At 39.5% G+C, this 26,564-nt stretch overlaps 3 protein-coding genes across 3 annotated transcripts; 1 reads left to right on the top strand and 2 right to left on the bottom strand.

Moving 5' to 3' along the window:
• Positions 1–2,059: 2,059 nt before the first annotated feature.
• LOC115778190 (uncharacterized) lies at positions 2,060–6,089 on the bottom strand. Its single transcript, XM_030726248.1, has 9 exons — positions 5,913–6,089; positions 5,598–5,819; positions 4,461–4,531; positions 4,117–4,364; positions 3,781–3,902; positions 3,437–3,676; positions 2,616–2,777; positions 2,388–2,477; positions 2,060–2,267 (listed from the first exon to the last, which is right to left on the bottom strand). The coding sequence occupies exons 1-9, from the start codon at positions 6,087–6,089 to the stop codon at positions 2,097–2,099; spliced, it is 1,503 nt and encodes a 500-aa protein (XP_030582108.1). The 3' UTR covers positions 2,060–2,096.
• Positions 6,090–10,372: 4,283 nt separating this feature from the next.
• On the top strand, positions 10,373–16,060 carry LOC115778046 (uncharacterized). The gene is made up of 7 exons (XM_030726071.1): positions 10,373–10,435; positions 10,572–10,690; positions 11,121–11,217; positions 11,557–11,902; positions 12,331–12,456; positions 12,651–12,790; positions 14,439–16,060. Exons 1-7 carry the CDS (start codon positions 10,424–10,426, stop codon positions 14,655–14,657), a joined length of 1,059 nt encoding a protein of 352 aa, XP_030581931.1. The 5' UTR covers positions 10,373–10,423; the 3' UTR covers positions 14,658–16,060.
• A 340-nt stretch (positions 16,061–16,400) lies between these two features.
• ace2 (angiotensin I converting enzyme 2) lies at positions 16,401–26,564 on the bottom strand. The gene is made up of 18 exons (XM_030726279.1): positions 26,363–26,564; positions 26,105–26,263; positions 25,875–25,968; positions 25,071–25,214; positions 24,629–24,744; positions 24,373–24,478; positions 23,709–23,806; positions 23,376–23,548; positions 22,158–22,384; positions 21,531–21,675; positions 19,944–20,042; positions 19,657–19,779; positions 19,251–19,423; positions 18,012–18,070; positions 17,791–17,888; positions 17,562–17,678; positions 16,915–17,109; positions 16,401–16,661 (listed from the first exon to the last, which is right to left on the bottom strand). Exons 1-18 carry the CDS (start codon positions 26,549–26,551, stop codon positions 16,565–16,567), a joined length of 2,412 nt encoding a protein of 803 aa, XP_030582139.1. The 5' UTR covers positions 26,552–26,564; the 3' UTR covers positions 16,401–16,564.

Below are 26,564 nucleotides of genomic sequence, written 5' to 3'. Positions count from 1 at the left end.
TACTCGGCATCAGAGAAATTATATTGAATACAAATGTCAGCAATTGGGCCGTAAAGTCCAGTAAATATGTAATTATATCATTGTACCACAAAATTACATGGTGGCACTCCAAGACCATGAATGAGGTATAAAAGGGAGATCTACTAGTCTATCCATGCAATCTTACCACAGCATGAAAATAACAGAACACTGTCACCACAGGAACAGTGAGTAAACCAATCAGGTTAAACCACTACAGCTTACAAATGCATGGTTATGTCTCAAAACTCATGCATGAATAAAGCCAAGGTGTGCCCAGCTAGAATGTCTCATCCACTGAACCTTGCAAATATTCAACAACCTTGACATATAAGTGTCACTATTTTTCAGTGTAACAGGCAGGATAAAGACCCAAACACTGTAAGAAAAAAATGGGGAAAAAAATGCGTGAAATCAAAAATACGCAGCTTTATTTCTGGATGCACATCAGGTACAAGGAAGCTAGGGAATTTCAACTGGAGCTAATAATTCAACAACTAAAGGAAAACTCAGAACCAGGTAACACACTATTTAAGTGAGACAATGAGACAAAGAACAAGAAGAGGACACAAACAATATATACGCACACAAGGAAATTGGAGAGCTAGGACACAACAGGGAGCACAACTGAACAAGACAAGGGAAGCAAAACCATACACTAAGCACACGATACAAACAACACAGGGAAGCAGGCAGTGAGGGACTACAACACCTACACTAGAGGAACAAGATCATAACAGGTATAATTACATCACTGTTTTACAACACTGGCATATTAAAAAAGGCTTCCTAATAAATTTAGGTGAGCTTGGGGGCCCCCTGGTGGTCAAGTCGATCAGTCTGTGGCACTGCTCAGGTGTTATGAGAGCCCAGGTTGCTGGGAATTCATTAGGGAATTCATTAAGTTAAGGCAGTTAAGTCAACATTAAGAAGTATAAAGGAGAAATTATAACTTAGCCACAGTCAATGTTGGGGTCCTTACTCAAGAAAAGTAATGTTTTACACATTACTTGTTACTTTTCTTAAAAGTAATGTACTTAATTACTGACTGGAGAAAGCAATCCATCGCACTGCTCATTACATTACTCCATAAAATGACCTGAAATGCATTGTTGCATAATTACTATATAAACCTTCGGCTATAGTCCACACACCAACATAAATCTGCATCCTAATCCGTATTTGTGTATGAGCACAAAATATCAAAAAGCTAAGGTGACACAGACCCAGGTTCCTCTGCTCTTCACAAAATATCAAAGAAAGAGAAGGAAAGCCACCAAAATCTGTCATGTGTGAGCAGTGTGGTGAGCAGGGTGGACCCAAAAGCAGAACTCTAAAACAAGACTGAACGTAGATGATGGTTTATTTGAAGAAAATCCAAAATAAGCACAAAACCAGGAGCACTGGCACAAAAACTGAACAGAGTAACCAGAACACAACCACATCTCCATGAGGGAGGATGCAACAGAGAACTGAGGGGAAATGCAGACAATGTATACACAGGGAATGACGAGGGATAACAGGAAGCAGGTGGACAAAATCACACTAATGAACACAGGTCTGTCAAACTAAAACAGGAAGTAAACAAACCAGACAGAAATAAAGACTAAACACACACGAGGAATAGAACAGACAAAAGACCAGGAACTAAGAAACCGTGAAACACCGAGACAAGAATAGGATACAAAACCCAGACTAAACTCAACACCGTAACAAACTGAAGATCTACACAAAAGAAAACTAATAAACATAATCAGAGCTATAACAAAACCAAAAGAACACAAAACACTGGGCCACCGGCCCAGGACCATGACAAAATTAAAAAACAAACAAAAAAATAAAAGCACAAATACAAAAGCATCATGTTAACAAAGTGTTATTAAATTTATGTCTGAATATCCATGAATGATCATTTGCCTCCCAAACATCGAGTTTATTCAAACCAAATTAGTTTTAGTTCCCAAAATCATCACTTTAAAATGTATCCAGTTATTTTCTTCCATCATTGCATTTGACCAGAATAACCAGGAACAGATGACTGACAGGTGCTTTTGACTTTCTTAGGCTAAATGGTTATTTTAAAGCCATAATAGGCCTCGCATCTGTTGAACGTATTCTTCAGTTTTTGATTTCGGTCCACTCAGTTCAAAAGCCTGTCCACCATTCTGCTGCTGACGGCATCTGATGTCCTTGGCAATTCGCATGCTGGCAGCCTGTCCGCCAGCGAGGTTAACTGCATGAGGTCCAACCTGTGCGAGGAGGTGGGGAAAAAGGAGCTGACAAGCAGTCTGTAACATAAATGCACATATTATTGCTGGGACTTAGTTCTTCACAGTAAAAACCACTTAAATACAGTATTTAAAACTTACTTGAAGAGCAGTGTACTGGCCCATCAGGTATAGCGGGCATCCTTCTGTCCATTGTAAGCTTTCTGTTATGCATGGCCATCCATCTATCACCTAAATCCAGGACACTAGACATGTGTCATTAATCTATTATTATAGCCTGAGGCTGATTATATAATAAAACCATCCAAGTAATTTTCACTTATTTTATTCTCACTTCTGTACAAAAACACAGTTTTCCATGTAACTTGCCTGAATTGGGAATTCCTTCATCACTTCAGAAAGCAGCGGGTCCTGTTTCACATCAAGTTTGCAGCCGGTGGCGATCCAAATCATATCTCCAGTCCAGTGCTCCCCAGTGCTGAGGGAAAGGCTCCAGGCCTGGTTCCTGAAGCACCAGCTGGCTTCGCTCACCTAGACAGTTAGATATTGTGAGATTCAGGCCCAGATTCTTCATCCCATAATGCAGTACAGCTCTTATCTGGCATGCAATCCATACACTGTCAAGCCAGTGAGGTAACTGCTTTGTGCAACTGAGACGTGGGTGACATGTACATTTACATTTTTTTGCTCCTTTTATGTTTTATTCAGAATTCCTAAGAGCATAGCAGACAGATCTCTATTTCCAACCATTCCCCCACCTTCACCTCCACCTCCACCCCACTCAAACCTCAAATGCAGTATTTTTGCTGATGTGGCTCTCCAGAACAGTTTTTTCTTTGTGATTGCAAGAACTGCTCCACAGGAACAAGATTATGTGTTGTCAGCTTGAGTAGCTGTCATTCAATAAGAATTGCTGAAAGTGATGCAAAAATGCTACCGGGTGTTACCTGGTAAGATTACTATTGTGAGTTTTACAGCACAGACAATACCAGGCTGTGGGACATTAAGATGTTGAGAGGTTAAACTGAAAAAGAAAAAGTGGCTTTTGATACATCGTTTGGCCCCTTGTTATCTCACCAAACCTCTGTCTCTTCACCTGAACGCAGGTACGTTAGGATGCTGGAGGTGTGGCAGAACTTAGAAGTCATTTCATCTCATGTTACTCCTTGCCTTCTACACTGCACATGTACCTGACAGTATGTCTTCACATCCACCTCTCCGTTTACTATGAATGGTTGCAGGTGAGTGTAGGCCTCTGGGGTGACTGCCCCTCCTTTCCTCGCCCTTTGAATCATAGCCAGCCGTTTGTGGAGACTTCTTTCATTATAGAACTGCCGTAGGTACGCTTGGCCATCCATCTTGATGCCGTGCTCCACATGGGAGTATCGACCCACCAGGCTCTCCACGTCACCCACATCAAACTGTTTCAGCTGTGGAAGAAAACAACACAGGCTGAAATGGGTGCTCGAGTCAGACAGTATTATTATTTTTTTTTGTTTTTTTTTTTTGTTCATATGATGTTTCACACGGTCACCTGGAGGTGCTTTCTCATGACCCATGTCACGTGGCTGGCACCTTGCTGAAGTGCAATTGAGACGACATGTGCGCTGGTCAGACCTCCACCAACAACCATCACCCTCTGCCCTGACTCACACACTGCAAACAATCATGGACACACACACACACAAGCACACAGTATTTGTACAGAGAGGAACGGGTGTTATGATGGGCACCAAATGGCCAATGAAGTCTGCAGTAGCAAGAATGTTTATCTGAGAGCACAGCTTACAATATTCTGGGAAGTGTGCAAAAGCACTAGGAAATTTTTACTTTTAGGCATCAGGGCATTGAGTGACGAAATCTCACATACCTCGAGGGAGAAAAGTCTCTTTCTCGGTCCAACAGTTTGTTTCTCTAAGTTTTTGCTCTGAATTTGGCAGATGATGCATGAGATGAACCGTATGTAGCAAACGCTCCTCTGGGTAGCTTTCACCGATGCTTTTCACCCACGAAGGGATGTTTGCCATCTGGGCACGGGTCGGACCTGTTGCCATAACAACCTGGTAGGCTCTTAGGATGATGCCATCTTCAAGCTGGACTTGAAAATATTTAACTCTCCTTTGTGCCCCGTTTCCCCTCCTCATAGTCACTTTGAAGGTGTCGCCCTGAGTTTCCTCCTCCTCCTCATCTTTTAAATTTTCTTCTTTCATCTCCTTCTCATCCTCCATCACGGGCGTGATGTGCTCCACTGTTCCCTTTAGCAGGACTTTATCCAACTTGTATCTCTCCACCTGTGTGTCAACTGAAACAGCTGAGGAAACAGCAGTACTGAAATTTTGGTGGTAATGCTGCTTAAAAAAAAACAACACGCCACAAAGACAAGAAGCAACAACGTGACAGTTGATCTTTCTCAGTCCTGTTTGTTGGACCTGCCATTTATAGCAAATATTACCCAAACTGGAGGGGGAAAGAAAGCCATGAGGACCTTTTTCAAGCTGAGGATTTTGTGTTAAAATTGCAAAATAATCTCAGCTGTGTTTGTTGTAGTGAGTTTGGGGATAAAAATAAAAATCTGTAGGCCAGAGACATAACTTTTGGCTGGATCACTGGTTGTAGTTAGCACAGTCAGTTTATTGGCGTTGGTCTTTTATTAGGATTTGTCAAAGCGAGATGTAAGCAAATGTAGTGTTACACACTGGTGGCATTGTGTGTTGAATTTGAAAAGCTCCAGCTGTGGTTATACTCAGCTAAAACTAAACTAAAACTAGGTGAGAAAAAACCCCCAAAACATTTTAGTTAAGTAAAATAACTTGGTAAAAATCACAGCCTGCCTGATGAGGCTTTTATGGACCTGTTTATTGAGACTTTGGAAATCTGCAAGACTGTGAGTCAACTGCTTTAAAAAAATTCTGTATTTTTATTACAACACCTGTACCGATTTTCTTAAATCTCTCTGACACACGCTACATACAAAAATGCTTAAAAAGACTGAAAATAAACATCTTCAAACAATAAAAACTAAACTGTCTAATGAAAACTTCTCATTTTATGATTCAAAGTGTTCTTTCTCAAATGTTAAAGACCTCGTGTCAGCGTGTTAGTCCAGACTTACTGTAGCTCCAAACAAGCACAAAATTCAGAACACAACATTTAAGTTCCAGTTTGCTTGCTTTAGGACACTTCTTTTATTCAGGAACACCATCGATGTGATGTTAGAAGAGCAGTAATCAAAGCTGAAATATTCTCATTAGAAACTGTACCTGTTAATACAGCAAACACTCAAACAAGTCAAGCATACACGCTTATTAAAAATCCATTCACTGCCTGTAGTTCATTAGCACACACGGCCACTCTGACCTGCTCCTTAAAGAAATCCACAGTAAGTTTGGCGCCTGGCAGACTGAAGGATAAACTCTTCTTTAGCCCTGAGTTGATGTTTAGACGTTTCTTCTCTTTCTTGCCAAGCCTCATGTCATTGAAGAATGCATTTTCATCCAGGATATAAACCTGCTCTGGAAGGCTGTGAAGCTCTGCCGAGCGCTCGTACTTTAAAGCAAACTCCTGCAGCGCTTTCTGTCGAGACAGATATTTGCACATTAACACTGTTTCTGCTCATGCTAAATCCACCTGCCTCATTTCCATTGCAGGGAAATTTGTGTTTTTAACCTTATTCAGAGGGTCTGTGTGCACCAGCGAGTGTGAGCGCAGATGAGTGATGTTCAGAGCTGTGAACTGGCTCTCCCACAGAGCAGTCCACTCTCCGTAGGTGTCCACCACTCTGAGACTCAGCAGGGGGGAAACAGCCCTCTCTGATGTGGCTGACTTTGCCTGTTGCTCCTCCATCGTCCGGCCAGTAGAGGCTGCTCACAAACAATGTACTGTAAAGACTGAAGTATGATTTATTACAATACTGCACTAATCTAAAAATGCAAGTATTTGCATTTAAAATTGTATTGTTGTTTTAGCATCTTAATTTGTAAACAAAGTGATCAGTTCCAGTAGTAAGTACTTTTTTCAAAAGCTAATTAAAAACTCGCCTGAAAAAAGTCAGAATTATTTCTTTCCTTATTAAGAGAAAATCTGTGTTGATGCTATCATTTTAATAATTCTCTATGAGACATTTTACAGTTTAATGATTTGTATTTTAGCCAACAAAGTGTCACGAAACTGCTTGTTTTGTCTGACCAACAGGTCCAAATTAAATTCTTGGTTTGCCAAAATAAAGTACAAGTCATCATCAGTCTGGCACTTCTACATAACAATGACTCATCAGTTCACAATCAGTTCATTTTGCCTCAACAACTTGATTAATTAAATGTTTTTCCACTTAACGCTGAGCCTGAACAATGCTGTATGACTGTATTGTAAAATCTTCACAGTTGTGAGATAAGTAAGGCACACTGTACCACCTGCTGCCCTCTTCTTCTTCTTCTTCTTCTTGTTTGTGCTGAGTTTGCTGCTGGATGTTTCTGTGCCTGGCTGAGACTCTGGTGGATCAGAGCGGGAGGTGGAGAGCAGCGAGTCGTGTCTAACGTCTGAGCTTGGGTCCCAGTCATTGCTGGATAACAAGCTAGCCAGGGTTAGGGCATGAGGCCCGCTTCCTATTATCAAAACATCGTGTATCACCATCTGTAACACACATGCAGTAATGTTGTCAAACATAAGACAACAGGACAATTCTGTACTGCATGTCATCTTAGAAGCTTACATAGAAACTCAACTGTTGTGTTAAATTTCAAACAACACAGTTTGACCAAACTTAAATTATCCTACTGTCTTGCCAGGAGTTAAGCAAGTAAAATGCTACTTATTTTGGCTGGAACAGTGTCAAAAACACGCACATGGTCATGCACATTTTCTTAGTGTATATTTAGAACATCACAGCACCTGATTGGATTTGAATTATCAGCTTATCGCAGCTCCTGAGATGGTGAAAGCGTGCCTCTTCTGACGTACACTGGATGGGGGGGTCCACTGTGTGCCGCTGTCACCAGTTTTGCGACAGTGGAGTGGTGCTTCTCATGTAACTCAATCCACCTGAACATCTACAGATTTAGCTGGATGTCAGTGGCTCCACAGGGCACGCTGGAAATAACTCCAGAATGTGTGTCTGCTTGTTTGTGTGTGTGTGTGTGCTTGTGTAAATTTAGTAACAACTCATCCCAGTAGCAAAACATCAAAGTCACTGCATAGCAGATATGTTTGCAGTCATTCAGTCATGTTAAAAAGAAATTTCCACAGGACTCTACGTGCAATAAATATTTTCAGAATTGCTTTATCAGTCTCTCCCATTCTTGAGGAGGGATTTTTGCTCTTGTTGAAATGCTGTCCAGCCACAGCATTTCAACTGGGTTGATGTCTGAACTTTCCCTGAACTATTACAACACCTTGCTTATTTTCTTTTACCATAACTTCACATTTGACTCTAGAATACTTTGATACACAGAGGGCTCATGATCAACTCAGTGACTACAAGGTGTCCATCTCCTGTGGCTGCCAAACATCGCCAAAATCAAATCATCACCCCTCCACCACCATGTTTGACAGTTAGTATGAGGTGTTGCTGATGTGTTGTGTTTGGTTTTCACCAAATTGCACGGTGAATTTACTGGGACATCCACTACTGTAAAGGTTGTGTCACTGTGTTACTACACTCCTAAATGCTCCTGTGAAAACTTTCTTTATAACTTTTTATGCACTAAAAACATTTTTGCCTCATTTATTTTACCATATAAAGGTCTCATTGAGAATAAAATTGACTGTCAGATGGACTGAAACATAATGTCCCACATGTATTCTATTGGATTTAGGTCAGGTGAGTGTGGGGTCAGTCAGTAGTATCAATTCCTTCATCCTTCAGGAACTGTCTGCATACTCTCACCACATGAGCCATTGTCATGTACCTGGAGGAACTGAGGACACGCTATATAAGCACAGGATATGACAATGTGGGGAAGGTTTTCATCCCGATACCTAATGGCAGTCAGGTCATGCTGAACAATGTTACAGGCAGCATAACGTTCTTCACAGCTTCTCCAGATCCTTTCATGCTTGTCATATGTGCTCAGGATGAACCTGCTCTCATCTGTGAAAAGCGCAGGACACCAGTGAACCTGCCAGTTCTGGTGTTCTGTGGCAAATGCCAGTCAGGTTCCACTGTGCCGGGCAGTGAGCACAGAGCCCACTAGAGGATGATGGGCCCTCAGGCCAACCTCATGAAGTCAGTTTCTGATTTTTTGGTCAGAGACATTCACACCAATGGCCTGCCAGAGGTCATTTTGTAGGGCTCTGGTAGTGCTTATCCTGCTCCTCCTTGTAAAAAGGAGATGGGTTAAGGACCTTCAATGGCCCTGTCCAGCTCTCCTAGAGTAACTGCCTCTTGGAATCTCCTCCATGCTCTCGAGACTGTGCTGAGAGATAGAGAAAGCCTTCTGGCAGTTGATGTGCCATTGTGGAGGAGCTGTGCAACCTCTGTGGGGTCCAGTTATTGCCTAATGCTATCAGTACTGACACTGACCCAAGCCAAATGCAAAACTAGTGAAAAAAGTCAGAAAAATTGAGCAGCTGAAACTAATTACTGACCAAATCAATATCCCAGAACTTAAACTGACTTCATGCTATACTCTGATTACAAAGTGGTTCTTTAATTTTTTTGAGCAGTGTACATCAACCTTAATAAATCAGCTCATCTTTTTAATTAAGTCTGTTTGTGTCCTGCATTTGAGTCCTAACTCTACGACCCACACAGTGAACTATGACAAATTTGTGTATGAATATAAATTTTTGCAAATGTTTAAATAGTATTTGGTTGTGACTCTTAGCTGCTGTCTATTACAGGTTATTTGTTGACACTAACTATATATAAAGCTGAAAACAGCTTTTTAAACACTCCAAACTGAAAAACATTTTTTTTTGTTCCCTTCTTATCATAAACGGTGTTGAGGTAAGGCCAGAAAAATGTTTAAGCAGAACCTTTGGTTGACCTTCTGAATACAAATTATCACATACACAAACAGACTTAATAACAAAAGGTAAGCTGATTTTTACATTGTTAGACATTTTTATAATTAATGCATGAATCCTTGATTTGTGGCCAAAAATTAGTCTCATGCTGTTAGAGTGACTTTGACCTTTGACTTCCAAAATTAATATTTGTGCCAAGCTTTAAGAATTTCTCTGCAGGCTTTAAAAGTTATCACCTTCAGTTGAATCACCATGGTTGTTGGTGGCATAAAAAAAAAAAAAAAAAAACACCATGAAAATGTCACAAAACTCAAACAGGTCTGTTTCCCTGAACTCGTGATAGGTTGACTTTTTTTTGGACCAATAATATATTGAGCAGGTAAAAACTGGTCTAGATGAAATATGTACAACAGTAAAATCCTCCCAATTAGAAGAGATATTTATTTAATATAGATATTTAATAGAGATATTTATTTTTTAACCTGTGAGTGAATTTTTTTTTTTTTATTATTCTTTTACTACTACCTATACCTTTGGTTTTGAATGGAGGAATTTTACTTATACTGGACTACTTTCACATTCTGGTATTGCTGCTTTTTCTACAACAGGTAAAAACACTGTAACTAACTGAGCAGTTTGTGAAAATCCAGCTGGATACGTAGTTACACTGCACATTTTCATTACAACTGTCACAGAGGAAGAAATGCTCTTCTAGCAGTTGACACGTGATCTGTGAAATACTGTAAATCTGCCTGCTGTAATTTCCTCTTGAAGCTGTTGTTATTCTAATTTTATCCTTGTCATTGCTATTGTTAAGGAACCTAACCAAGTGGAAGAAGAGCATGAGTAATACTATATAGTAATACTACATGATAATAGTGTAGTCATCAGTTCAGTACAGGGAAGTGTGTGGCTGTTCAAACAATTTTATTGCCAATAAGAAGATTTTTACATTGAAGTCTCACCTTCTTCTTTCATGCAATTTGCAAGTTCTGCTTTCTAACAAAACCATACATTGTGTCCCCTTTTGATTAAAAATGTCCTAATCTTCTTTCACTTCCTCTGTTGACAGAAGTTCCCTCAGTTGCACTTCCTCTTTTGTAATCTGAAAAGTTGAAGCACAAATGCTCTGAAAGCCTTAAAAACTGCCACTTTCACCAGAGCCTGCTTCATTCTTTGGTGTTACAGTATCTAGAGCGGGCACTGCTATCACCATGGACATGATGGTAGGTGACAAAATCTAACTGTCCCCCTAGCAATGAGCACTGCATATAGTGAGATACGCTTAAAAGATGACAATGACATGATTGCTCACTGTGTTAAAGTTCAAGTTAAAGTTTGCGTTCTGTTCATGAATTTTAGGATTCTCTGGTTAATGGTGGTGTGCTGATTGCACACCAGATCCATGAGGGAAAGCATCAGTATGAAGTGGAAAATGTAGTGAATTACAAAAAACAGGCTGGAGGAAATCCTTTCATCAGGTAGAACTTTAACAGACTTTTTGCTTTCAGCTATTTTCTGCCATCTAACAGTGAAACAACTAATACTGTTTTAATGTTAAACTGACTCACACAGACCTCCAACTTCATCTTATGGATTTTCTTTTTTAGCTTTCATTTTTTTTTTATTATTCTATTTTTATTGTTGTTTTTTATTATCATTTTGTGTACTCACATTTAGATTCTGTGTAGTATTAAGAATGGTCTGTTTGGTTATTAATAAATTTAATTTCATGTCTGGTGGGGTGAAAGCTAAATAAATAAAAATAAAGCATTTCGTCTCAATAATTTTTATTTTCCTGACACATTTCTTTTTGGTTTTTTTTGTTAGAAAATGTTACTCTTTGTTACATGAAGATGGTTAGATTCTATACTTGTTTTATTTACTTATTTATTGTTTCTTTTTTATCAGGAAAGGAGACAAACTGCTGCAGGTAAATGGCATTGACCTGAAAGATCTCACGCCTAAGGATCTGGCAACAGCGTTAGCTGAGGGTAATCCAATGCTGGTGAGTTCAGGGCTTCTTCAGTTTATAGATTTTATTTTAAAGTCAGTTTTAGGAGAATAAATATGAAATAAAATAAACAGCTAATGGCGTTTGTCTTGTCTTTCATATATGAAATGAGACATTATTGTTTAATACATTAATCAATATTAAATTGTTTAATATAATTCAAATGCGTGTGTTTATGTTCTTTATGATCTATAATCTTGCTACTTTTTAGGTTGTTTATGTGTGTTAGTATAAGGCTGTATATCTTAGATTTTTCATTCTGTCAGTTTTTGAGTATTTTTTTTCTCTTTTTTCAGTGTTCACTTTTATTTTGGTCTCTCTCCTCCTCTTTAGACAGTCCACAAACCAGCCAAGGAACAGAATTGCACCCCTTCCCTGACACCCCCGACTGAGGACTCTTTGCAGCCTGTCTCTAAAGAGTCCACAATACTGAAATTTGGCTGGGAGATGACAAGGGAGGATGACTCGGAGAAGAATGAGGTGAAGCAGCAGGGAGAAAAAAAGGAGACGGAGGATAAAGAAGAGGATATCTGCCCAGAGAAAACCGAGGAGAACAAGATGTTCATTGTTGAGATGACAAAAACTAGTATCTCTTTGGTGAGAGGCAGGGGCTGTGATGAGATGGGATGCACCCTTAGTGACATTATCATGGTGTCAGAATCCAGCACGGTGACGCTTGGTGAGTGGCATGGGTTTTACTCTCCTGCCTTTCCTTATCTTCTTCTATCATGATTAACTGCTGGTGATGTAATGCAAGTATCTGAATTGAGTTTTTCTTTTGTTTTGTTTACATTTGTGGTTATCTAATGGGGAAGCAAAATTGTGAAGCCAAAAAATGTGTCCTGCTAGCTGTCATGACCATGACTAAGCATTTTTATCAGCAGAGCCTCATAGATGTGTGTTGTACAACTCTCTACAACTGGTAGGATTAATTCATATTAAGGGGAAAAAAAAACTTTGAGGAAACAAGCACCTATGAGAGTCGAGGTCAATGTGAAGAATACGAAAGCACTACAATATATAATCACAGTTCCAATCACTCTCCATCACCTTTGTTTGGGACATGGCTTATGAACAGCATGACTTTCTTCCCTTTCTTACTTTCAGTTCCAAGAGGAAGCACCAGTTTCCGCCAGGAAAAGTTTTTAAACGTTTTAGTCGAACATGTGGCCACTCACCACTACCTCAGAGGCGTCCGTTCTCAGAGTGTCATCTACACTTCACCAAATCCAGGTTTGTCTTTCCGAGCAGCACACATCAGCGTGGCACTCATGGATTACAGATGAGTTTTTTCCACAGAGCTTTTAGATGCTGTCATCCACTCATTATCACATTTCATTCAATGTTAGGTAGTGCAGGAAAAAGTTCTGTTCTGATGGAGAAACCACTGTCATTGCTTAGATGTTTTGTTTTTCTTTTGTGTTCAGAGAAAATTACTATTTACTACTACAAGTCAAATGGTATAAGATGGGGTTCCACCGGGGTGCCAGTGGTCCTAAACCTCACTGATTCCAACTGCTTCCTCAGGTGCTGCAAGCAAGCGGACACAATGCTCCTAAAACTGGAGGTAATAAGAGTATGCTCTTGCTTTTGGCTGATTTGTGGGACTGGTTGACAGTGAGATAAAAATACAGCCACTCTTTAAAAAAAAAAAAAAGTAAAAAGCTAAATAAAATCTGCTCATCTGAAATGTGAATTCTCAGGGGTTGAAAGCACTGCATGTCAGTACTGTATCTGTCCCCTGTTCTATCTAGATACTCCTTGGTATGCAGTAGTTAAATGAGAAAAGAAGGCACAAGGATGCAACTTACTGTCTGGAGTCAGAGGCGACCACCTCCACAATAAACTGCTTGTGGGGGTCTGGTTGCTGGAACTGAACTGAACAAATGTTTGAGTTCTTGATGGTGTATAAAGATGGTAATAAGCACTTAACACAAAATGCAGCCAGTACTTACGGGAACAGGAATATACACTAATCACTTTATTAGGTACACCTTGCTAGTACATGGTTGTACCTTTTGCCTTCAGAACTGCCTTAATTCTTCACACAGATTCAACAAGGTGCTGGAAACATTCCTCAGAGATTTTGGTCCATATTGACATGATAGCATCACACAGTTGCTGTAGATTTGTTGTCTGTACATCCACGGTGGGAATCTCCCATTCCTCCACATCCCAAAGGTGCTCTATTGGCTTGAGATCTGATGACTGTGGAGACCATTTGAATACAGTGAACGCATTGTCACTGTCAAGATCAGCACCAAGACTCAGGTAGGCTGTGGTGTTTAAATGATGCACCACTGGTACTCTAAGGGGACTAAAGTGTGCCAAGAAAATATCACCCACACCACCAACACCAAGCCTGAAATGCTGATTCAAGGCAGGATGGATCCATGCTTTCAGGTTAATGCCAAATTTTGACCCTATACTATCCAAATGTCACAGAGGAAATTAAGACTCATCAGACCAGACAATGTTTTTCCAGTCTTCTGTCATCCAAATGGTGAGTCTGTACAAATTGTAGCCTCAGTTTCCTGTTCCCAACTGACAAGAGTGCCACCTGGTGTGGTCTTCTGCTGATTTAGTTTAGTTAAGTTTATCTCCTTAAGCGTTTGATGCTTCAAACGTGCTCTTCTGCATACTTCTGTTACTGTTGCCTTCCTATCACCTCAAAGCAGCCTGGCCAATCTCCTCTGACCTATGGCATCAACAAGGCATTTTCACCAAAGGAACTGACGCTCACTAAAAAGTTCCTGTTTTTCAGCCCATTCACTGTAACCCTTAGAGATGATTGTGTGGGAAAATCCCAGTAGATCAGCAGTTTCTGAAATACTCAGACCAGCCTCTCTGGCACAACCATGCCATGTTTAAAGTCACTTCAATCTCCTTTCTTCCAAATTCTGATGCTCATTTTAATCTCCAGCAGGTCATCTTGACCATGTTTACATACCTAAATTCACTGAGTTGCTGTCATCTGATTGGCTGGTTAGGTAGTTGTGTCAAACAATGAGTCAACATTGGTTTTGAATCTTGGTTCTTAAGACTCCTATTGTTGTTTTGGGAATATAAAACAAATGTGATGCTGAATAAGTGTGAACTTATTTCCTTAAATCTTACTGGGGTAAATTGTGTTTAATTTCATTGTGACTTGAACAAGATGTTTACCAGGAATGGGGTATTTTCAAGCAAAGTAATCCATGCTTTCATCCATTTAGACATGTGAAAAGGAGAGGCTGAAGCAGATCTCCAAGAGCGATGAGAGTACCCTCTCCTTTGTGTTCTACATGAGGGGTGACGCGGTCAAACGACGGAAGTTTGAGTCAGCTTTACATCGCGGCTGGTACATCAATGTTTTCGACACAGACTCAGTGGGTATGGCAACCTTCGATGGTCATGCAGAACCTCAGTCCTTTGTCTTCATCATTCAAAAGTGATGCAGAGTCATTTTCAATACTCAGACAAGTCAGTTAAACCTTTAACATTTTCTTGTAAATATTATGTTTGACTTAAATGTTACATTAAAAAAAAAAAAACATGACGGGTACTCTTGTGTTTGAGCTTCCTGGTTTAACAACACAAACCAATGGCAGTGTGTCAGATTCTGCTCTTGCAGAGATGCATAGTTATCCATTCACATTAAGGCCATGCCTCCACACAGCTGCCATTCCACATGTCCCTACCTCAGAGATCACATGGGAAATTATCTAAGACCGCAGCTGTAGTGTTATTGCTTGAGTTGGTAAACTGCCTCAGTGAACTTGCCTCCAGTGATGGGCGAGTCATCCACCTCTGCTTCCTGTATGGGAGCATTTCAGTAGAATGGAGGAGATCATTGAAGTATTCTTTCCACCATCCAACTACGTCCTCATTCTTGTCCAGAAGTCTTGTTTCCATGAACTCCCTGAACTTCTCCCACACCCAAGTTTTTATTCATCTACTGCCAGAGCCACACTCTGCTTGGCTCTAACATGGCAGGCACCAGCCACCTTGTAGCCACAGCCCTGTGAAGCGGCTTCAACAATGGAGGTGCGCAACATGGTCCATTCAGACTCAGTGTCCTTGTCCTCCCTCTGAATGGTATCAGAGTTCTGCTGGAGGTGGGAATTGAAGATCTCACAGACTGGAGCCTCTACCAGATGCTCCCCGCTCACCCTCACGCCAGGCCTGCCCAGCTTCCTACCCCGCCACCTGATCCAGCTCACCACCAGGTGGTGATCGGTTGACAGCTCAGCTCCCCTCCACCCGAGTGTCCAGAACAAAACTCTGCAGAACTGATGATACAATTATGAAATTGATCATCAACCTGATACATACTGTGTCTACTGACATGTGAATGCAGCTGGGGTAACTGGGATTGTTTTAAGTGGTCTTTTAAGCTGATGTTATTGATTGTTTGTTTTTGAATAAATATTGTGTAAATGTTTGAAACAAAAGTAACAAATTAAAACATTATCAAATTTTAAGTAAAAAACATGATAATGTGGAAATTGCTTTTTATTTAACACTTTTATTATGTACATTGTTATAAGACATTGTGGGGAAAAAAATACACATAACATGAACTATATAATGGCCCGATGTATTAACACAAGTGTATTTAAATGTTAATATTTAGAAAGTCATTTTAATAACACATCTCATATCTACTGAAAATCACACTTTTAGGCTTTGATCGTATAATCACCTCATACAAATGTGCTTCTGTTAGCTTACTCATTACTCACTGCTCCGAAAAGAAATGCATTTTTTTGTACACATGCAAAGTACAGTTTGTAAACTCTATCATAATTTTTTTTAATGCAATAATTCACAACATTTGACATTTTAGCAAATTGTTCTGGTTCTTTATCAAAATATAATAAAACTAGCCTAAAACAACAGCTGTGGAATGATTTCTGTATTTGAAGTGTGCATTTTTCTGCAAGTTGGAGGCATCACACATAAATGTGACTTAAGCGGTTTTATTTTTAAAAGCATATTTTAATCCAGTGTTTGCAGTTTATTAGCTGCTGTATTTAGCATTTGAGCCAAAGGCTTAGTTCATTCAAGTATTCACAAAGTAAACCTCTGTCATACTTAAATACACATAATTGCACTTTATAGGGTCTTACAAGGTAATGCGTTAAATGTATTACTTGTTGTACCACAAAATACTGCATAATGTTAGTGTATCATAATAGCATATTTTAATAACATTGACATGAAAGTATATTACATAAATGGTAATTAAGGATCCTGTTTATTAACAGGAGTATGCTCTATACATGAGCTGTGAGGGTCAAACTCCTTTGCAAACTAAACTAAGTGATCTTCCCTCTGCTCTGCTGTGACGGGGGTGGACTCAGAATCCAGTTTGTTCACTGTCATTGTCATCGTAGGCTTTGTTAGTTTGTCCATCAGTGGATGAATCATAGGGGTTGTCCACACCAGGCTTTTTCCTATAAGCACAGGAAACAACATGTCTCATAATTGTGCACGTAATTCATTTCATTTGTATTTTTTTCATTTTATTGATTTAGCCTGGAAGTCTAATTGAGATCAATATATCATTTGTGAGAAGGGGCAGACTAATGATCTGATTATGAAAATATACAGCTGCATAAACACACCCGTGATCACACATTTTCATCCCTCTAGACATCAAGTGCACACAAATGACACTCGCACAAACATATATATTGGTCTACTCACTTCCTGCGCTCTTTGACACCAGCGACAACAAGGTAGACGCCAGCTAGCACCACAATGCCCATAACCACACCAAATACCACCAGCCACACCACCACGGGTTGCTCTGTGGGTGAGGCCAGTGTCGGCAGGATACCCGCGAACTCCAGCGTAATATCATCTAACTGGAAGGCTTCATTGATCCGGCCTCGAGATAACCTGGAATGGATTTTAACTGGCTTTACTATTGCTTACACCTCATAGTTAACCTTAGGCAACATTACCTCCAAGCTGGTTATATCAGATATAACTGGGGGTAATTAAATTGTAACCCTTATTGTAGAAATTATTTGAAGGCTACATTTTAGCAATGACGGCTGTAACAGAGCCACAAGTGTCACAAAATATTTTGCCCCAATTCATTTTACAGATGCTAAAAGAAAAAAGGTTTGAACTGCTGGACTCCAGTACTAATCCTGTGAGGACCATGAATGTGTGAATAAAGCAGCAATTTGATGGTAATTCATGTTGTAGTGCTTAAGTTCAACATTGCGATCCAAAGACCTTCTGTGACAAAAAGGTTTCTAAATAAATGCATTAGCTTGGCTATTACAGCTGCTTTAAGATGCTGAGCTCAGTGCTTTGGAGCACCAAATGCTCTTGAGCCTCACCTGATGGCTGCCTTCAGATCACTCTTTGGGATGAATTCGGTGGGTGTGATTGGGTTTTTGGCCACAATGTAGAAGGAAACTCTGGGAGTCTCCTTATAGGTGATGACATCATTTGCTCTGCATGTGCAAACAGAGAAGAATCAAACTAATGTGCTAGGAAAATATTTAGAAAAAAAAAAAGAATAAATTCTCGTTGCATTTATGTCCCAGGGTGACACTAGATACTGACGTAAAAAGAAGAGTCTCGTTCTTCTGGCTGTAGTACTGCCTCAACGCAAATGCAATGTTGGCTCTGAACAGGTACAGCTCATTGGCATTCCAAGGGTACTGAAAGACAAATTAATTCCAGAACATTTGCCATGATATCAAAAAGGCAGCACTTCATAAATACAAAATTCGTATACATTTTCAGGTGCAAAAACACTCCTATTAAAGATTTTTAGTACTCACAGCATTATCGCCCATGGCAGCCTTTAAACTTATTCTCACTTTAATGGAATATTCTGGATCTGTAAAGAAAACAAAACAAACAATGTATTCAGTTAAAGACATTTTACACATGTGCACCTGTGTGTTAAATGTGCTCCAGCTACTCCACCATTATTTTAGCTAGCATAAAAACTGGAAACAAGAGAGAACAGATAGCTGTAGGGATCAAGGCCCAAATGCAGCTAGACACACAAACAGTTCATTTACTTCACTTTAAGAACCAGTGAAAGCCTAAAGGCTAACGGGACCAGGAAAGATGTAGGAAGGCCGGTGACAAATTAAGGACAAGGACATCTGGTAATAGGACAGTAATAGAAAAAATGACTGCGGCATGAATTGCAACACTTCTTTGCGTAAATTGTAAAAATTCCACATAGTGGTCTTTTGGGGCTAGGTGATGCTGGACTTATGGTGACAACTAGACTCAAGTAAATTACTGTCAGTTCTAAAGTTTGTGTACACATCACTCAGCGACCTTTAGAGGTCCTAATGCAGAGCAACAGTAGCGTCACAGAGTGGTATCAGTCTCCTCATATGATTCTCAGTAAAGTAGAGACAAAAAGCACATTACCAGACATGTAATACTCCAAAAAGATTTTTTTTTAGAATAGAATAGAATGTCTTTATTGTCATTTTATAGGATGTACAATGAGATTGGAGGGCCACTCCTGTTCAGTGCCATGCAATAGAAAGTCAAACTTTCTAAAATAAAAAATAAAACACAATATATTAAAAAATATGCAGAAAAATAAAATGTATAAAAATATATACAGAAAATAAAATATATTAAAAATACAGAAAATAAGAGAATGTATAAAAATATATAGTTGTAAAAAAAAAAAAAGTATATCCTCCTGAGACCTGAGCTCCTGTTTGAGATGCATTTTTAATTTCTCCTCAATATTTGTGATCAGATGGACCGGAACTGTATATAAACTAAGCTTTCTCTTTGGACAGGAAGTTGTATTTCATTACATGGTTGTTACATACTGTTGTGAAAAAAAGATGGGATTATTTTATAGCATAACACAACAAAAACAACATAACTTAACAAAGTATAAAACACTGTAGAGGAACCAGGGTCTCAGGAGGATATACATATAATAATGAAGATGGTGAATATTGCACTTGGTGAATGAGTATTGCACTAGTGAATGAATATTTTTAGTGCTAATAATTTACAGTGTCTTTTGTACTCACATGGATCTTCACTCCAGCCTACCATCCTGTTGTGCTTCTTGTTAGCTGCCTGCAACCATTCATAAAGCTTTTGGAAATAGTCCAGCAGAGGTTGGGCATCCATCCTTGTGTCACCGGATATTGCTTGCAAAGCCCTAGTCCAAGACTTGGACCTTCCGAGTTCTAACATATTCCTAGAAAAGAATAATGATGATGACGATAAATTACTGTAGCACTTAAATATGCGTGCCACAAAGTGTAATAAAATGTGCTAGAGCAAAATGGAAATCATGCACTATTTATGTTTTAGTTTCAAACGCCTAGATGGACTACCCAGAAAAAATAAACAGAAACAAAGCAACTGCTCTATTGCTGTGATGAGAAACTCTGCTCGAGCACTGCTAAATGAAGAACAGGAAGTATGTACCTTAGCTTGGTTCCTGCTTCAGTAGAATTAGTGATGTCACACGTAGACAGATCACCTGTATGACCAGCTGCATTGCAGAGCGCTTTTTGGAACTGAAACTGGTAGATGGTTCTTGTGAAATACCTGAATTGAAAATAGTAACAAATGGACAAACATGCACACAGGTTCAGTTTAAAGTGAACTGAGAAACGCAGCAATGGACATAACTGATTAGATATAGGAATTAAACCAATCCAGAATCAATACGTTTATTTACATGCAAAGCTGCTTCACAGTGGGATTGTTACCTGATGAAAGAATAATCTCCAGATACATGGAAGAGAGCAGGTGGGTCACAGTAAGTCTCGTCTCTTGGCACTGGCTCCATCACCCCTACCAGTTCTCTCCTATTAGGACAACACAGAATCAGTGCAGATGCAAACTGACAGACCTGCAGTGAAGCAGCCGCTGAACTGCACGACATGAAAACCTTTTGTTTTCTTTGTTCTTCTTGTTTACTTTTATTCCACAAACATGTGGGTGTGGGTAATGGATGATAGGTACTGATTTATAAATAACTGGACATGAATAACTTGAGCTCATTATATGAAATTAAACAACGGTATATTTCTGACTAACTAGGCAGCTCATTCTCTTTCTCTTGCTATACTTTTTTAAAAGACAGAACACATTTTGGGGTCAACTTGAAAGAAAGGCAGACATGAAAAAGTGAGGTCAGAGGTCAAATTTGACATATTTGGATGTAAACTATAATGTGATATTTAGAATCCCCATATATCAGTATCATTCCCTAAATGTTACCAACACAAACAAAGGCAGTATAATTTAAAATTTTAAAGATAAAATATGTTTTTATGAAAGTTTGTCCTTATTTGACCTCAAAGAAGAGGTCCATAACTTGACAATACTCACCACACTTGTAATAATCATGGTCTCTAAGTCTTTTTTGTCAATTTTCAACCAATAAATCATTAAGCTGACCTTGAGGGCCTTAGTGGATACAAGCTAAATTTTAATGAATTGTTAACACAACCCTGCTCTACACTCTTACAAAGTTTTATCACAATTAATTTAAAACTTTTCAAGCTATTTGTTGGTTTACGGACAGAATGACACGCACGCAAACACTATCAAAAATATAACCTCCTTGGTGGAGGTAATAAACACTAGTGGCTACTGGTTAAACTCTCAATCATACATGCCTATACCATAACATCCACAATGTTGGGCAGATGATGTGGCATGTTTCAGATCATGAGCTGTTTCTCTCCTCCTCCATACTTTTCTCTTTCCATCATTCGGCTACAAGTTGATCTTGGTTTCATCTGTACACAGACTGTAATCTCACCTTCTTATTCTTGAGTGTAACAAGTGGTTTGCACCTTGTTGTAAGCTCTCTGTATTTCCATTCATGAAGGCTTTTTTTGATTGTAGACTTTGACAATAGCACACACAGTGTGTTTGACTTAGAGAGCGACATTTCTTAACCAAGGAAATAATTTTGTTATCATCCACTTTAGTTGTCTTCTGTGATCTTTTAGGCTTTTTGGTGTTATTGAGCTGGCCTGTGAATTCATTCCTTTTAAGAATGTTGATTTGGCCACTCCTAAAGTTTCTGCTTTCCCTCTGATAGGTTTATTGCCTAATTACGACCTCCTTCATTTGCGTATCACTTTATACCACAAATCACATCTTGTTTGATTTAAAATTCTCTGGTGGTGCACAGAGGGGGAAAAAAAAGTCCTAGCCCAAAAATCTACAAACCTAACTGGATTTGATCACAGTGAATTAAACTTTGTGTGTATACTATTTACTGCGTAACTCCATTATTTACAGATGCTTCATCTGGGCCTTTATTTGATACTTCTGCTTACTTCATCTCCCACCAGCGTTGCATCCATTCATCCTTGGTGATGTTCCCTGCAAACACTTGCCACCTCCATTCCTCCAGCATGTAGGTGAATGGCAGTGTGGCCACAATAGTGAGCGCCTGTTTCAGCAGAAAGTTGATCTCTGTGTCTGTAAAGCAATAAACACAAACACAGTTTATGGTTTAGAGTGAAAAGGTAAGGACATTTTTACAAATGCTGTTTATGGCTTCTTTATTAGACACTATAAATCAATGATCATAATATCTACTGGCCAGCAGCTGATTATTTACCAAGCGGCAAACAGCGTGACTGAAAGACAGTGCTAGTGCCAAAAACCTTTCCTCAGGTCTCAACATGTGACACACCAGCACTTGGGTCTGTCTGAGTTTGGATGTTGGGCATATATTGTACGATGGAGCTCCTGTAGAGGCTGTAGAGGCCAGAAAACTAAACCACTGCTAATAAAATGAAGTTAACGAGCTGCATACAAGGACTGCAGAGTTAGGTTGTTGCTCTTTGTATGTTGCTCGCTCCAAGCAACCACTTTCACATATCTGATGTTATTATAAATCTACTGATTAAAGCAGCTTTAATGTTTTGGAGATCCAGTACTGTCTACATCAGCTGTACCATCATCATAAATGAAGTCAGCGGGCAGGAGTTCCAGGCTTTGAAGGTGTTTGGGTGTTGCAGCGGAGAGGGACATGATTTCTCCAACACCCTCATGGAAACCCTCATTGGCTCCATCCCTCAGAAGGTAGGAGAGATTGCGGTAAGCCATCTGGTACTGGTTGTGACCCATTTCGTGGTGTGCTGTGAGGAAGTTGTCCATGTTGACCTGGGTGCACATCTTGATCCTGAAAACATTACAGGAGAAATGTTGATATCAGCAATTAGATTATGTGATAGAGACATTTCATAATACTCTACAATATCAGCGAGCAATAAAACAGCCCATGCAATAACATGTTTTGATGAGTTCAATATATCAACCAGTGGACTCCAAGTTCTAAAAAAACAGAATAAATAACTAAAAAGACAGCATCAGTCAGTCATTTTAAACCAAGCTGACACGTGAGTAACCACTGAATAGCTTTTTTCCACTGGAGAAACCTTGTTGCTCTGGACAGGGTTGGGGTAACTATATGGATTAATATTTTACAGCCACTTTATCAGCACAAAAGAATGATAAGAGATTAAACAATATCAATGTTCCAGGTAGTTTATATTTATGGCTATCATAATTCCCTGTCAACTTGCTTCTAAAGCACAAAAATCTGAAGAAAAGAAATCTGAAGAAAAGAAAACTGAGTACAAAAGTCTTGAGCCACTCCTCATTTCTTTATATTTTGCTAGGAAAGTGGGAAGTAAATATAGTATTTAAAATTAGTTCTATGCTATTAGTTTTTTGTAATATTGTGCTATAGTTATAGCTCTAATATCTCTGTATATTTGCAATTTGTATACTTGTATATTGTCTTATAGTTTTTATACTTATTTGTTTCTTTCTGTAAGCACGAAGTACCGCAGCAATTTCCTAATGCTGTGAACCTGTTCACCCATATGGCAATAAAAACCTTCTGATTCTGATTCTGATTCTGATTCTGATGTCTGTTATGTGTAGACACAACACTGGTTCATCTGGTCATGTATGAGGACTGGACTGAAAATAGGTGAAAAAGCAGCCAATGACCAAAGACAAACTTTGAAAGACTTTCAGAAAGCTGGAGAATTATTGTTCAAGTCCAAAAAAAAAAGAGTCTGACTTCTTGGCAGCAAAATATAAAGAAATGAGTGGTGACTCATGGCTTTTGCACAGTAGTATAGATGAGTGTTGATTTATTCTACCTATAGTCCTTTCCGTTTCCCATGTCCCAGGCTGTGGGGTGACAGACCACCTGGCGTCCATCAGTAGGATATACAAACATGGAGTCTTCCCAGAAGTTGTCAAACATCTTGTACAGGCCCACAGACATGAAGAACTTCTCAGCTTCTTTGAAAAGCTGAAGCTCCTTCCAACCCTGAAATTCAAGTTGATATTTGGCAGGCAATTCCAGTTAAATATACGTGTGTGTGTGTGTGTGTGTGTGTGTGTGTGTGTGTGTGTGTGTGTGTGTGTGTGTGTGTGTGTGTGTGTGTGTGTGTGTGTGTGTGTGTGTGTGTGTGTGTGTGTGTGTTTACCTTCTCCACCATAGCCTGGCTGACATCAATATCTGGCTTGTCAGGGTAGGGCACTGTTAGAGAATACAGGTTGGTCCAGAATCTTCCCCACATGTCACCTGAACAATCAACAAATGAGGAAATAATTTAGGGAAATAATTTAGATTCATTTAAATGCAGATCAGTTATTTCTGTTGCCATTATTTTTCTGTAGCACAAAGTGGTAGTGATGACACATGAACAACAGAGGGAGACACACTTTCAGTGCTGAACTTTCTTCATCAACACTTCTGCAGATGTAGGTACAGAGTTACACAGTATGTTGTAAAATTAGCTCTATTCTTTTTCTCCCCATTAAAAATGACTAAAACGGATTCTTATTCTTCATTATTTGTGTTGTTTCCTTTTCAAGATTTCTCTTTATAAGTTATTTTGAGGATATAATCATGGAGGACAGCAAGTAAAGAACATCATCATCATTTTGTCTTGAATCTTTTATGATAATAAAGCTCCCAATGTGGTTGGCTCTCTAAAATTTTACTTTACAACTATACTGAATTTATGCCAGATACACTAAGTCTGGCAAATTAAGACATACAAAAAAATGAAATTGTGACATTAGTAGGGTTGATATTTTTAATTTTATGCAACTGGTTTTATTATTAGTTCTGAAAACCCAACATACCCAGCAGGTGGGCCGGGATGAAGCCATCTGAATCAATATGCCCTGGATAGTTCTCTATAAGCTTGGCTCTCACATAGGCATGCAGCTCCTTGTATAAAGGAAGGATCTGTGGAAAAAAAAAAAAAAAAAAACTCTTATTAATATAAATTATTGATGTTAATTACATCACACAATCATCAACAAACTGCACATTCTCGCTTTCTTTAATGTGGAGGCACTGAAGCGTGAAGCATGCATCACAGAGACAAGGACGTACCTGTTTGTATATTAAACGGACATCTTCCATTAGCTGATCTCGGGTGTAGTGGTACATAACATCTTCCTCAAGAGTCTCATAGTTATATCTCCAGTAAGCTCCGTAGTCTTCAAAACCTGCACATAGAAGTGTTTGTGTCAGAGATCAAGAAAAAAACAAGTTGAAATGTGTTTCTGAGCTTAATGTAAGCCATTACATTACTCGTATTACATGAGTGTTGAACATGAAATTAGGCCTCAGTGGTGGCTAGCTATCACACGTTCTTAGGCGGAGTCGTCATGTGCGATCACTGAACACTATCAGCTCTTATCTGACTTTATCTACCGGTTTATGTCTCTAGAGTTCCCTGACAAAGTTACAGTCTGCATCAGGACACACCACACTGAAGCTTCTCTGTCATTCTCATGTTAAAAATGTATTATCTGTTATCTAAGTTCATCACCATTGAGTTTGGCAGCTTCATTCTTCAGATCAACGTAGTCTTCATAGAGAGGTCTCATCTTCTTTCCTGTCTCTATCCTCCAGCCCTCCCACACATGGAGCCGTTCAGAGTAGTCTCGACTGTTGGCCATTATGTCGTCCAGGCCTGTAAACGGGTAAAGACACGGTGACGGGGCAGACTCAAACTGAAGTCAGATAACAGATAAATGCTTCTATTAAAAATAAATAAATATAATAAGCTAAAGTGGGTATGATTGCTGGTTGGGTTTGATGTTGAGTGTATCCATTCTGACGCTGGGCAAAAGCAGAAGTACAGCCTGGATGAGTCGGCAGTCCATTACAGGGCTAACAGAGTGAGACAGACACCCCCCCCAACACACACACACACACACACAGCAAGGCACTGGGGGACATGCAAACACACAGAAAGGCCCCCAGCTGACCAAAACGTTCAAACCCAGAGCCTCCTGACTGTGAGGCAACAGCGATGAATAAGTCTGATGCTACTTTATCACGTATGACATTTCAAACCTAAACATGGTACTTTCTATTCTAGCGCATGTATAGTTAGTATTTAATTTGCATTTCAAGATCTATAAGTAGGAGATGGAGATCATCCCATTCATGGAAATCATCATAATGTGCACTGTTTCATTTCAGTCATCTGTACATAAAGTTATTGAACCCCATTGTGCCTGATTAGTATTGTTGACACTTTAAATACACTTTGCTACCAATGATCATAAATTTTATATATGATTTTTGAATCACTTCACTGTAGCAGGTCCTTATTAGAAGAGCTTACCTGGCTCCAAAGTCTGGCAGTTGAGCGGGTCGTCAATCATACACACTTTGGCTGTGCTGTAGATTGTGCTCATTTCATTCATGACTTTATTCAGCTACAGGAAGATTTGCAAGAAAACACAGGTAACATCATTTGCACCACTACTGTTGGGACATAGTCTAGAAGATGAGACAAATGCAAAGGGAGCATATTCTGCCCCAAAGTTTAATTTAACATTTAAATAGTCTTACACGTGCAGCTTTATCCGCGGACAAAGCACCAGAGCCTTTGTCTTGTAGAGAAATGAGCTGTAATTTGATTTCCAGGTCCTGGATCTGGTCGATGGGGTATTTCTGGGACTCTTCAGACATACTGTTGTAAAACTTGGCCCAGATTTCTCCCTGTTCCGCCTGTGGAGAACAACATCAAGTTGTGTAACTCAGTAACTCAATAAGCACATTTTTAAGTAACCGGTCAACTTTTGGAGTCAGTGTTTTCCGAGTGCTCACCAGTTTGTCTGAGTTCTCCTGTGTGATGTTGGTGTTGTAGGCCCATGATGCCAGCGAGTTCTGGTACATAAGTTCACTGGCCTCCTTGTCAAACTTCTCCAGGAACTGCCTCGCCTGAGTCTCCACGTCTGACTGAGCAGAAACAGCGCAGGACAGAGCCAGCAGTGTTACAAGAATACCAGGAGACATCTTGCCTGCTTTC

This window comes from Archocentrus centrarchus, chromosome 3, assembly GCF_007364275.1.
Source record: "Archocentrus centrarchus isolate MPI-CPG fArcCen1 chromosome 3, fArcCen1, whole genome shotgun sequence".
Taxonomy (NCBI): Eukaryota; Metazoa; Chordata; class Actinopteri; order Cichliformes; family Cichlidae; genus Archocentrus; species Archocentrus centrarchus.
This window is presented reverse-complemented; position numbering and strand designations above follow the sequence as displayed.

Bases quoted from the DNA above. Each gene is read 5' to 3' on its own strand.
- LOC115778046 (XM_030726071.1), top strand. The intron at 10,691-11,120 runs GTAGAACTTTAA...CTTTTTTATCAG, and splicing joins GGAGGAAATCCTTTCATCAG to GAAAGGAGACAAACTGCTGC. The intron at 11,218-11,556 runs GTGAGTTCAGGG...CCTCCTCTTTAG, and splicing joins CTGAGGGTAATCCAATGCTG to ACAGTCCACAAACCAGCCAA.
- LOC115778190 (XM_030726248.1), bottom strand. From the start codon at position 6,089: ATGGAGGAGCAACAGGCAAAGTCAGCCACATCAGAGAGGGCTGTTTCC. The intron at 3,903-4,116 runs GTATGTGAGATT...GATTGTTTGCAG, and splicing joins AGAGACTTTTCTCCCTCGAG to TGTGTGAGTCAGGGCAGAGG. The intron at 2,478-2,615 runs GCAAGTTACATG...TCCTGGATTTAG, and splicing joins TGAAGGAATTCCCAATTCAG to GTGATAGATGGATGGCCATG.
- ace2 (XM_030726279.1), bottom strand. From the start codon at position 26,551: ATGTCTCCTGGTATTCTTGTAACACTGCTGGCTCTGTCCTGCGCTGTT. The intron at 23,807-24,372 runs GTATGTTGGGTT...TTGATTGTTCAG, and splicing joins CATCCCGGCCCACCTGCTGG to GTGACATGTGGGGAAGATTC. The intron at 20,043-21,530 runs GTAAGCAGAAGT...TTGTCCTAATAG, and splicing joins CAACGCTGGTGGGAGATGAA to GAGAGAACTGGTAGGGGTGA.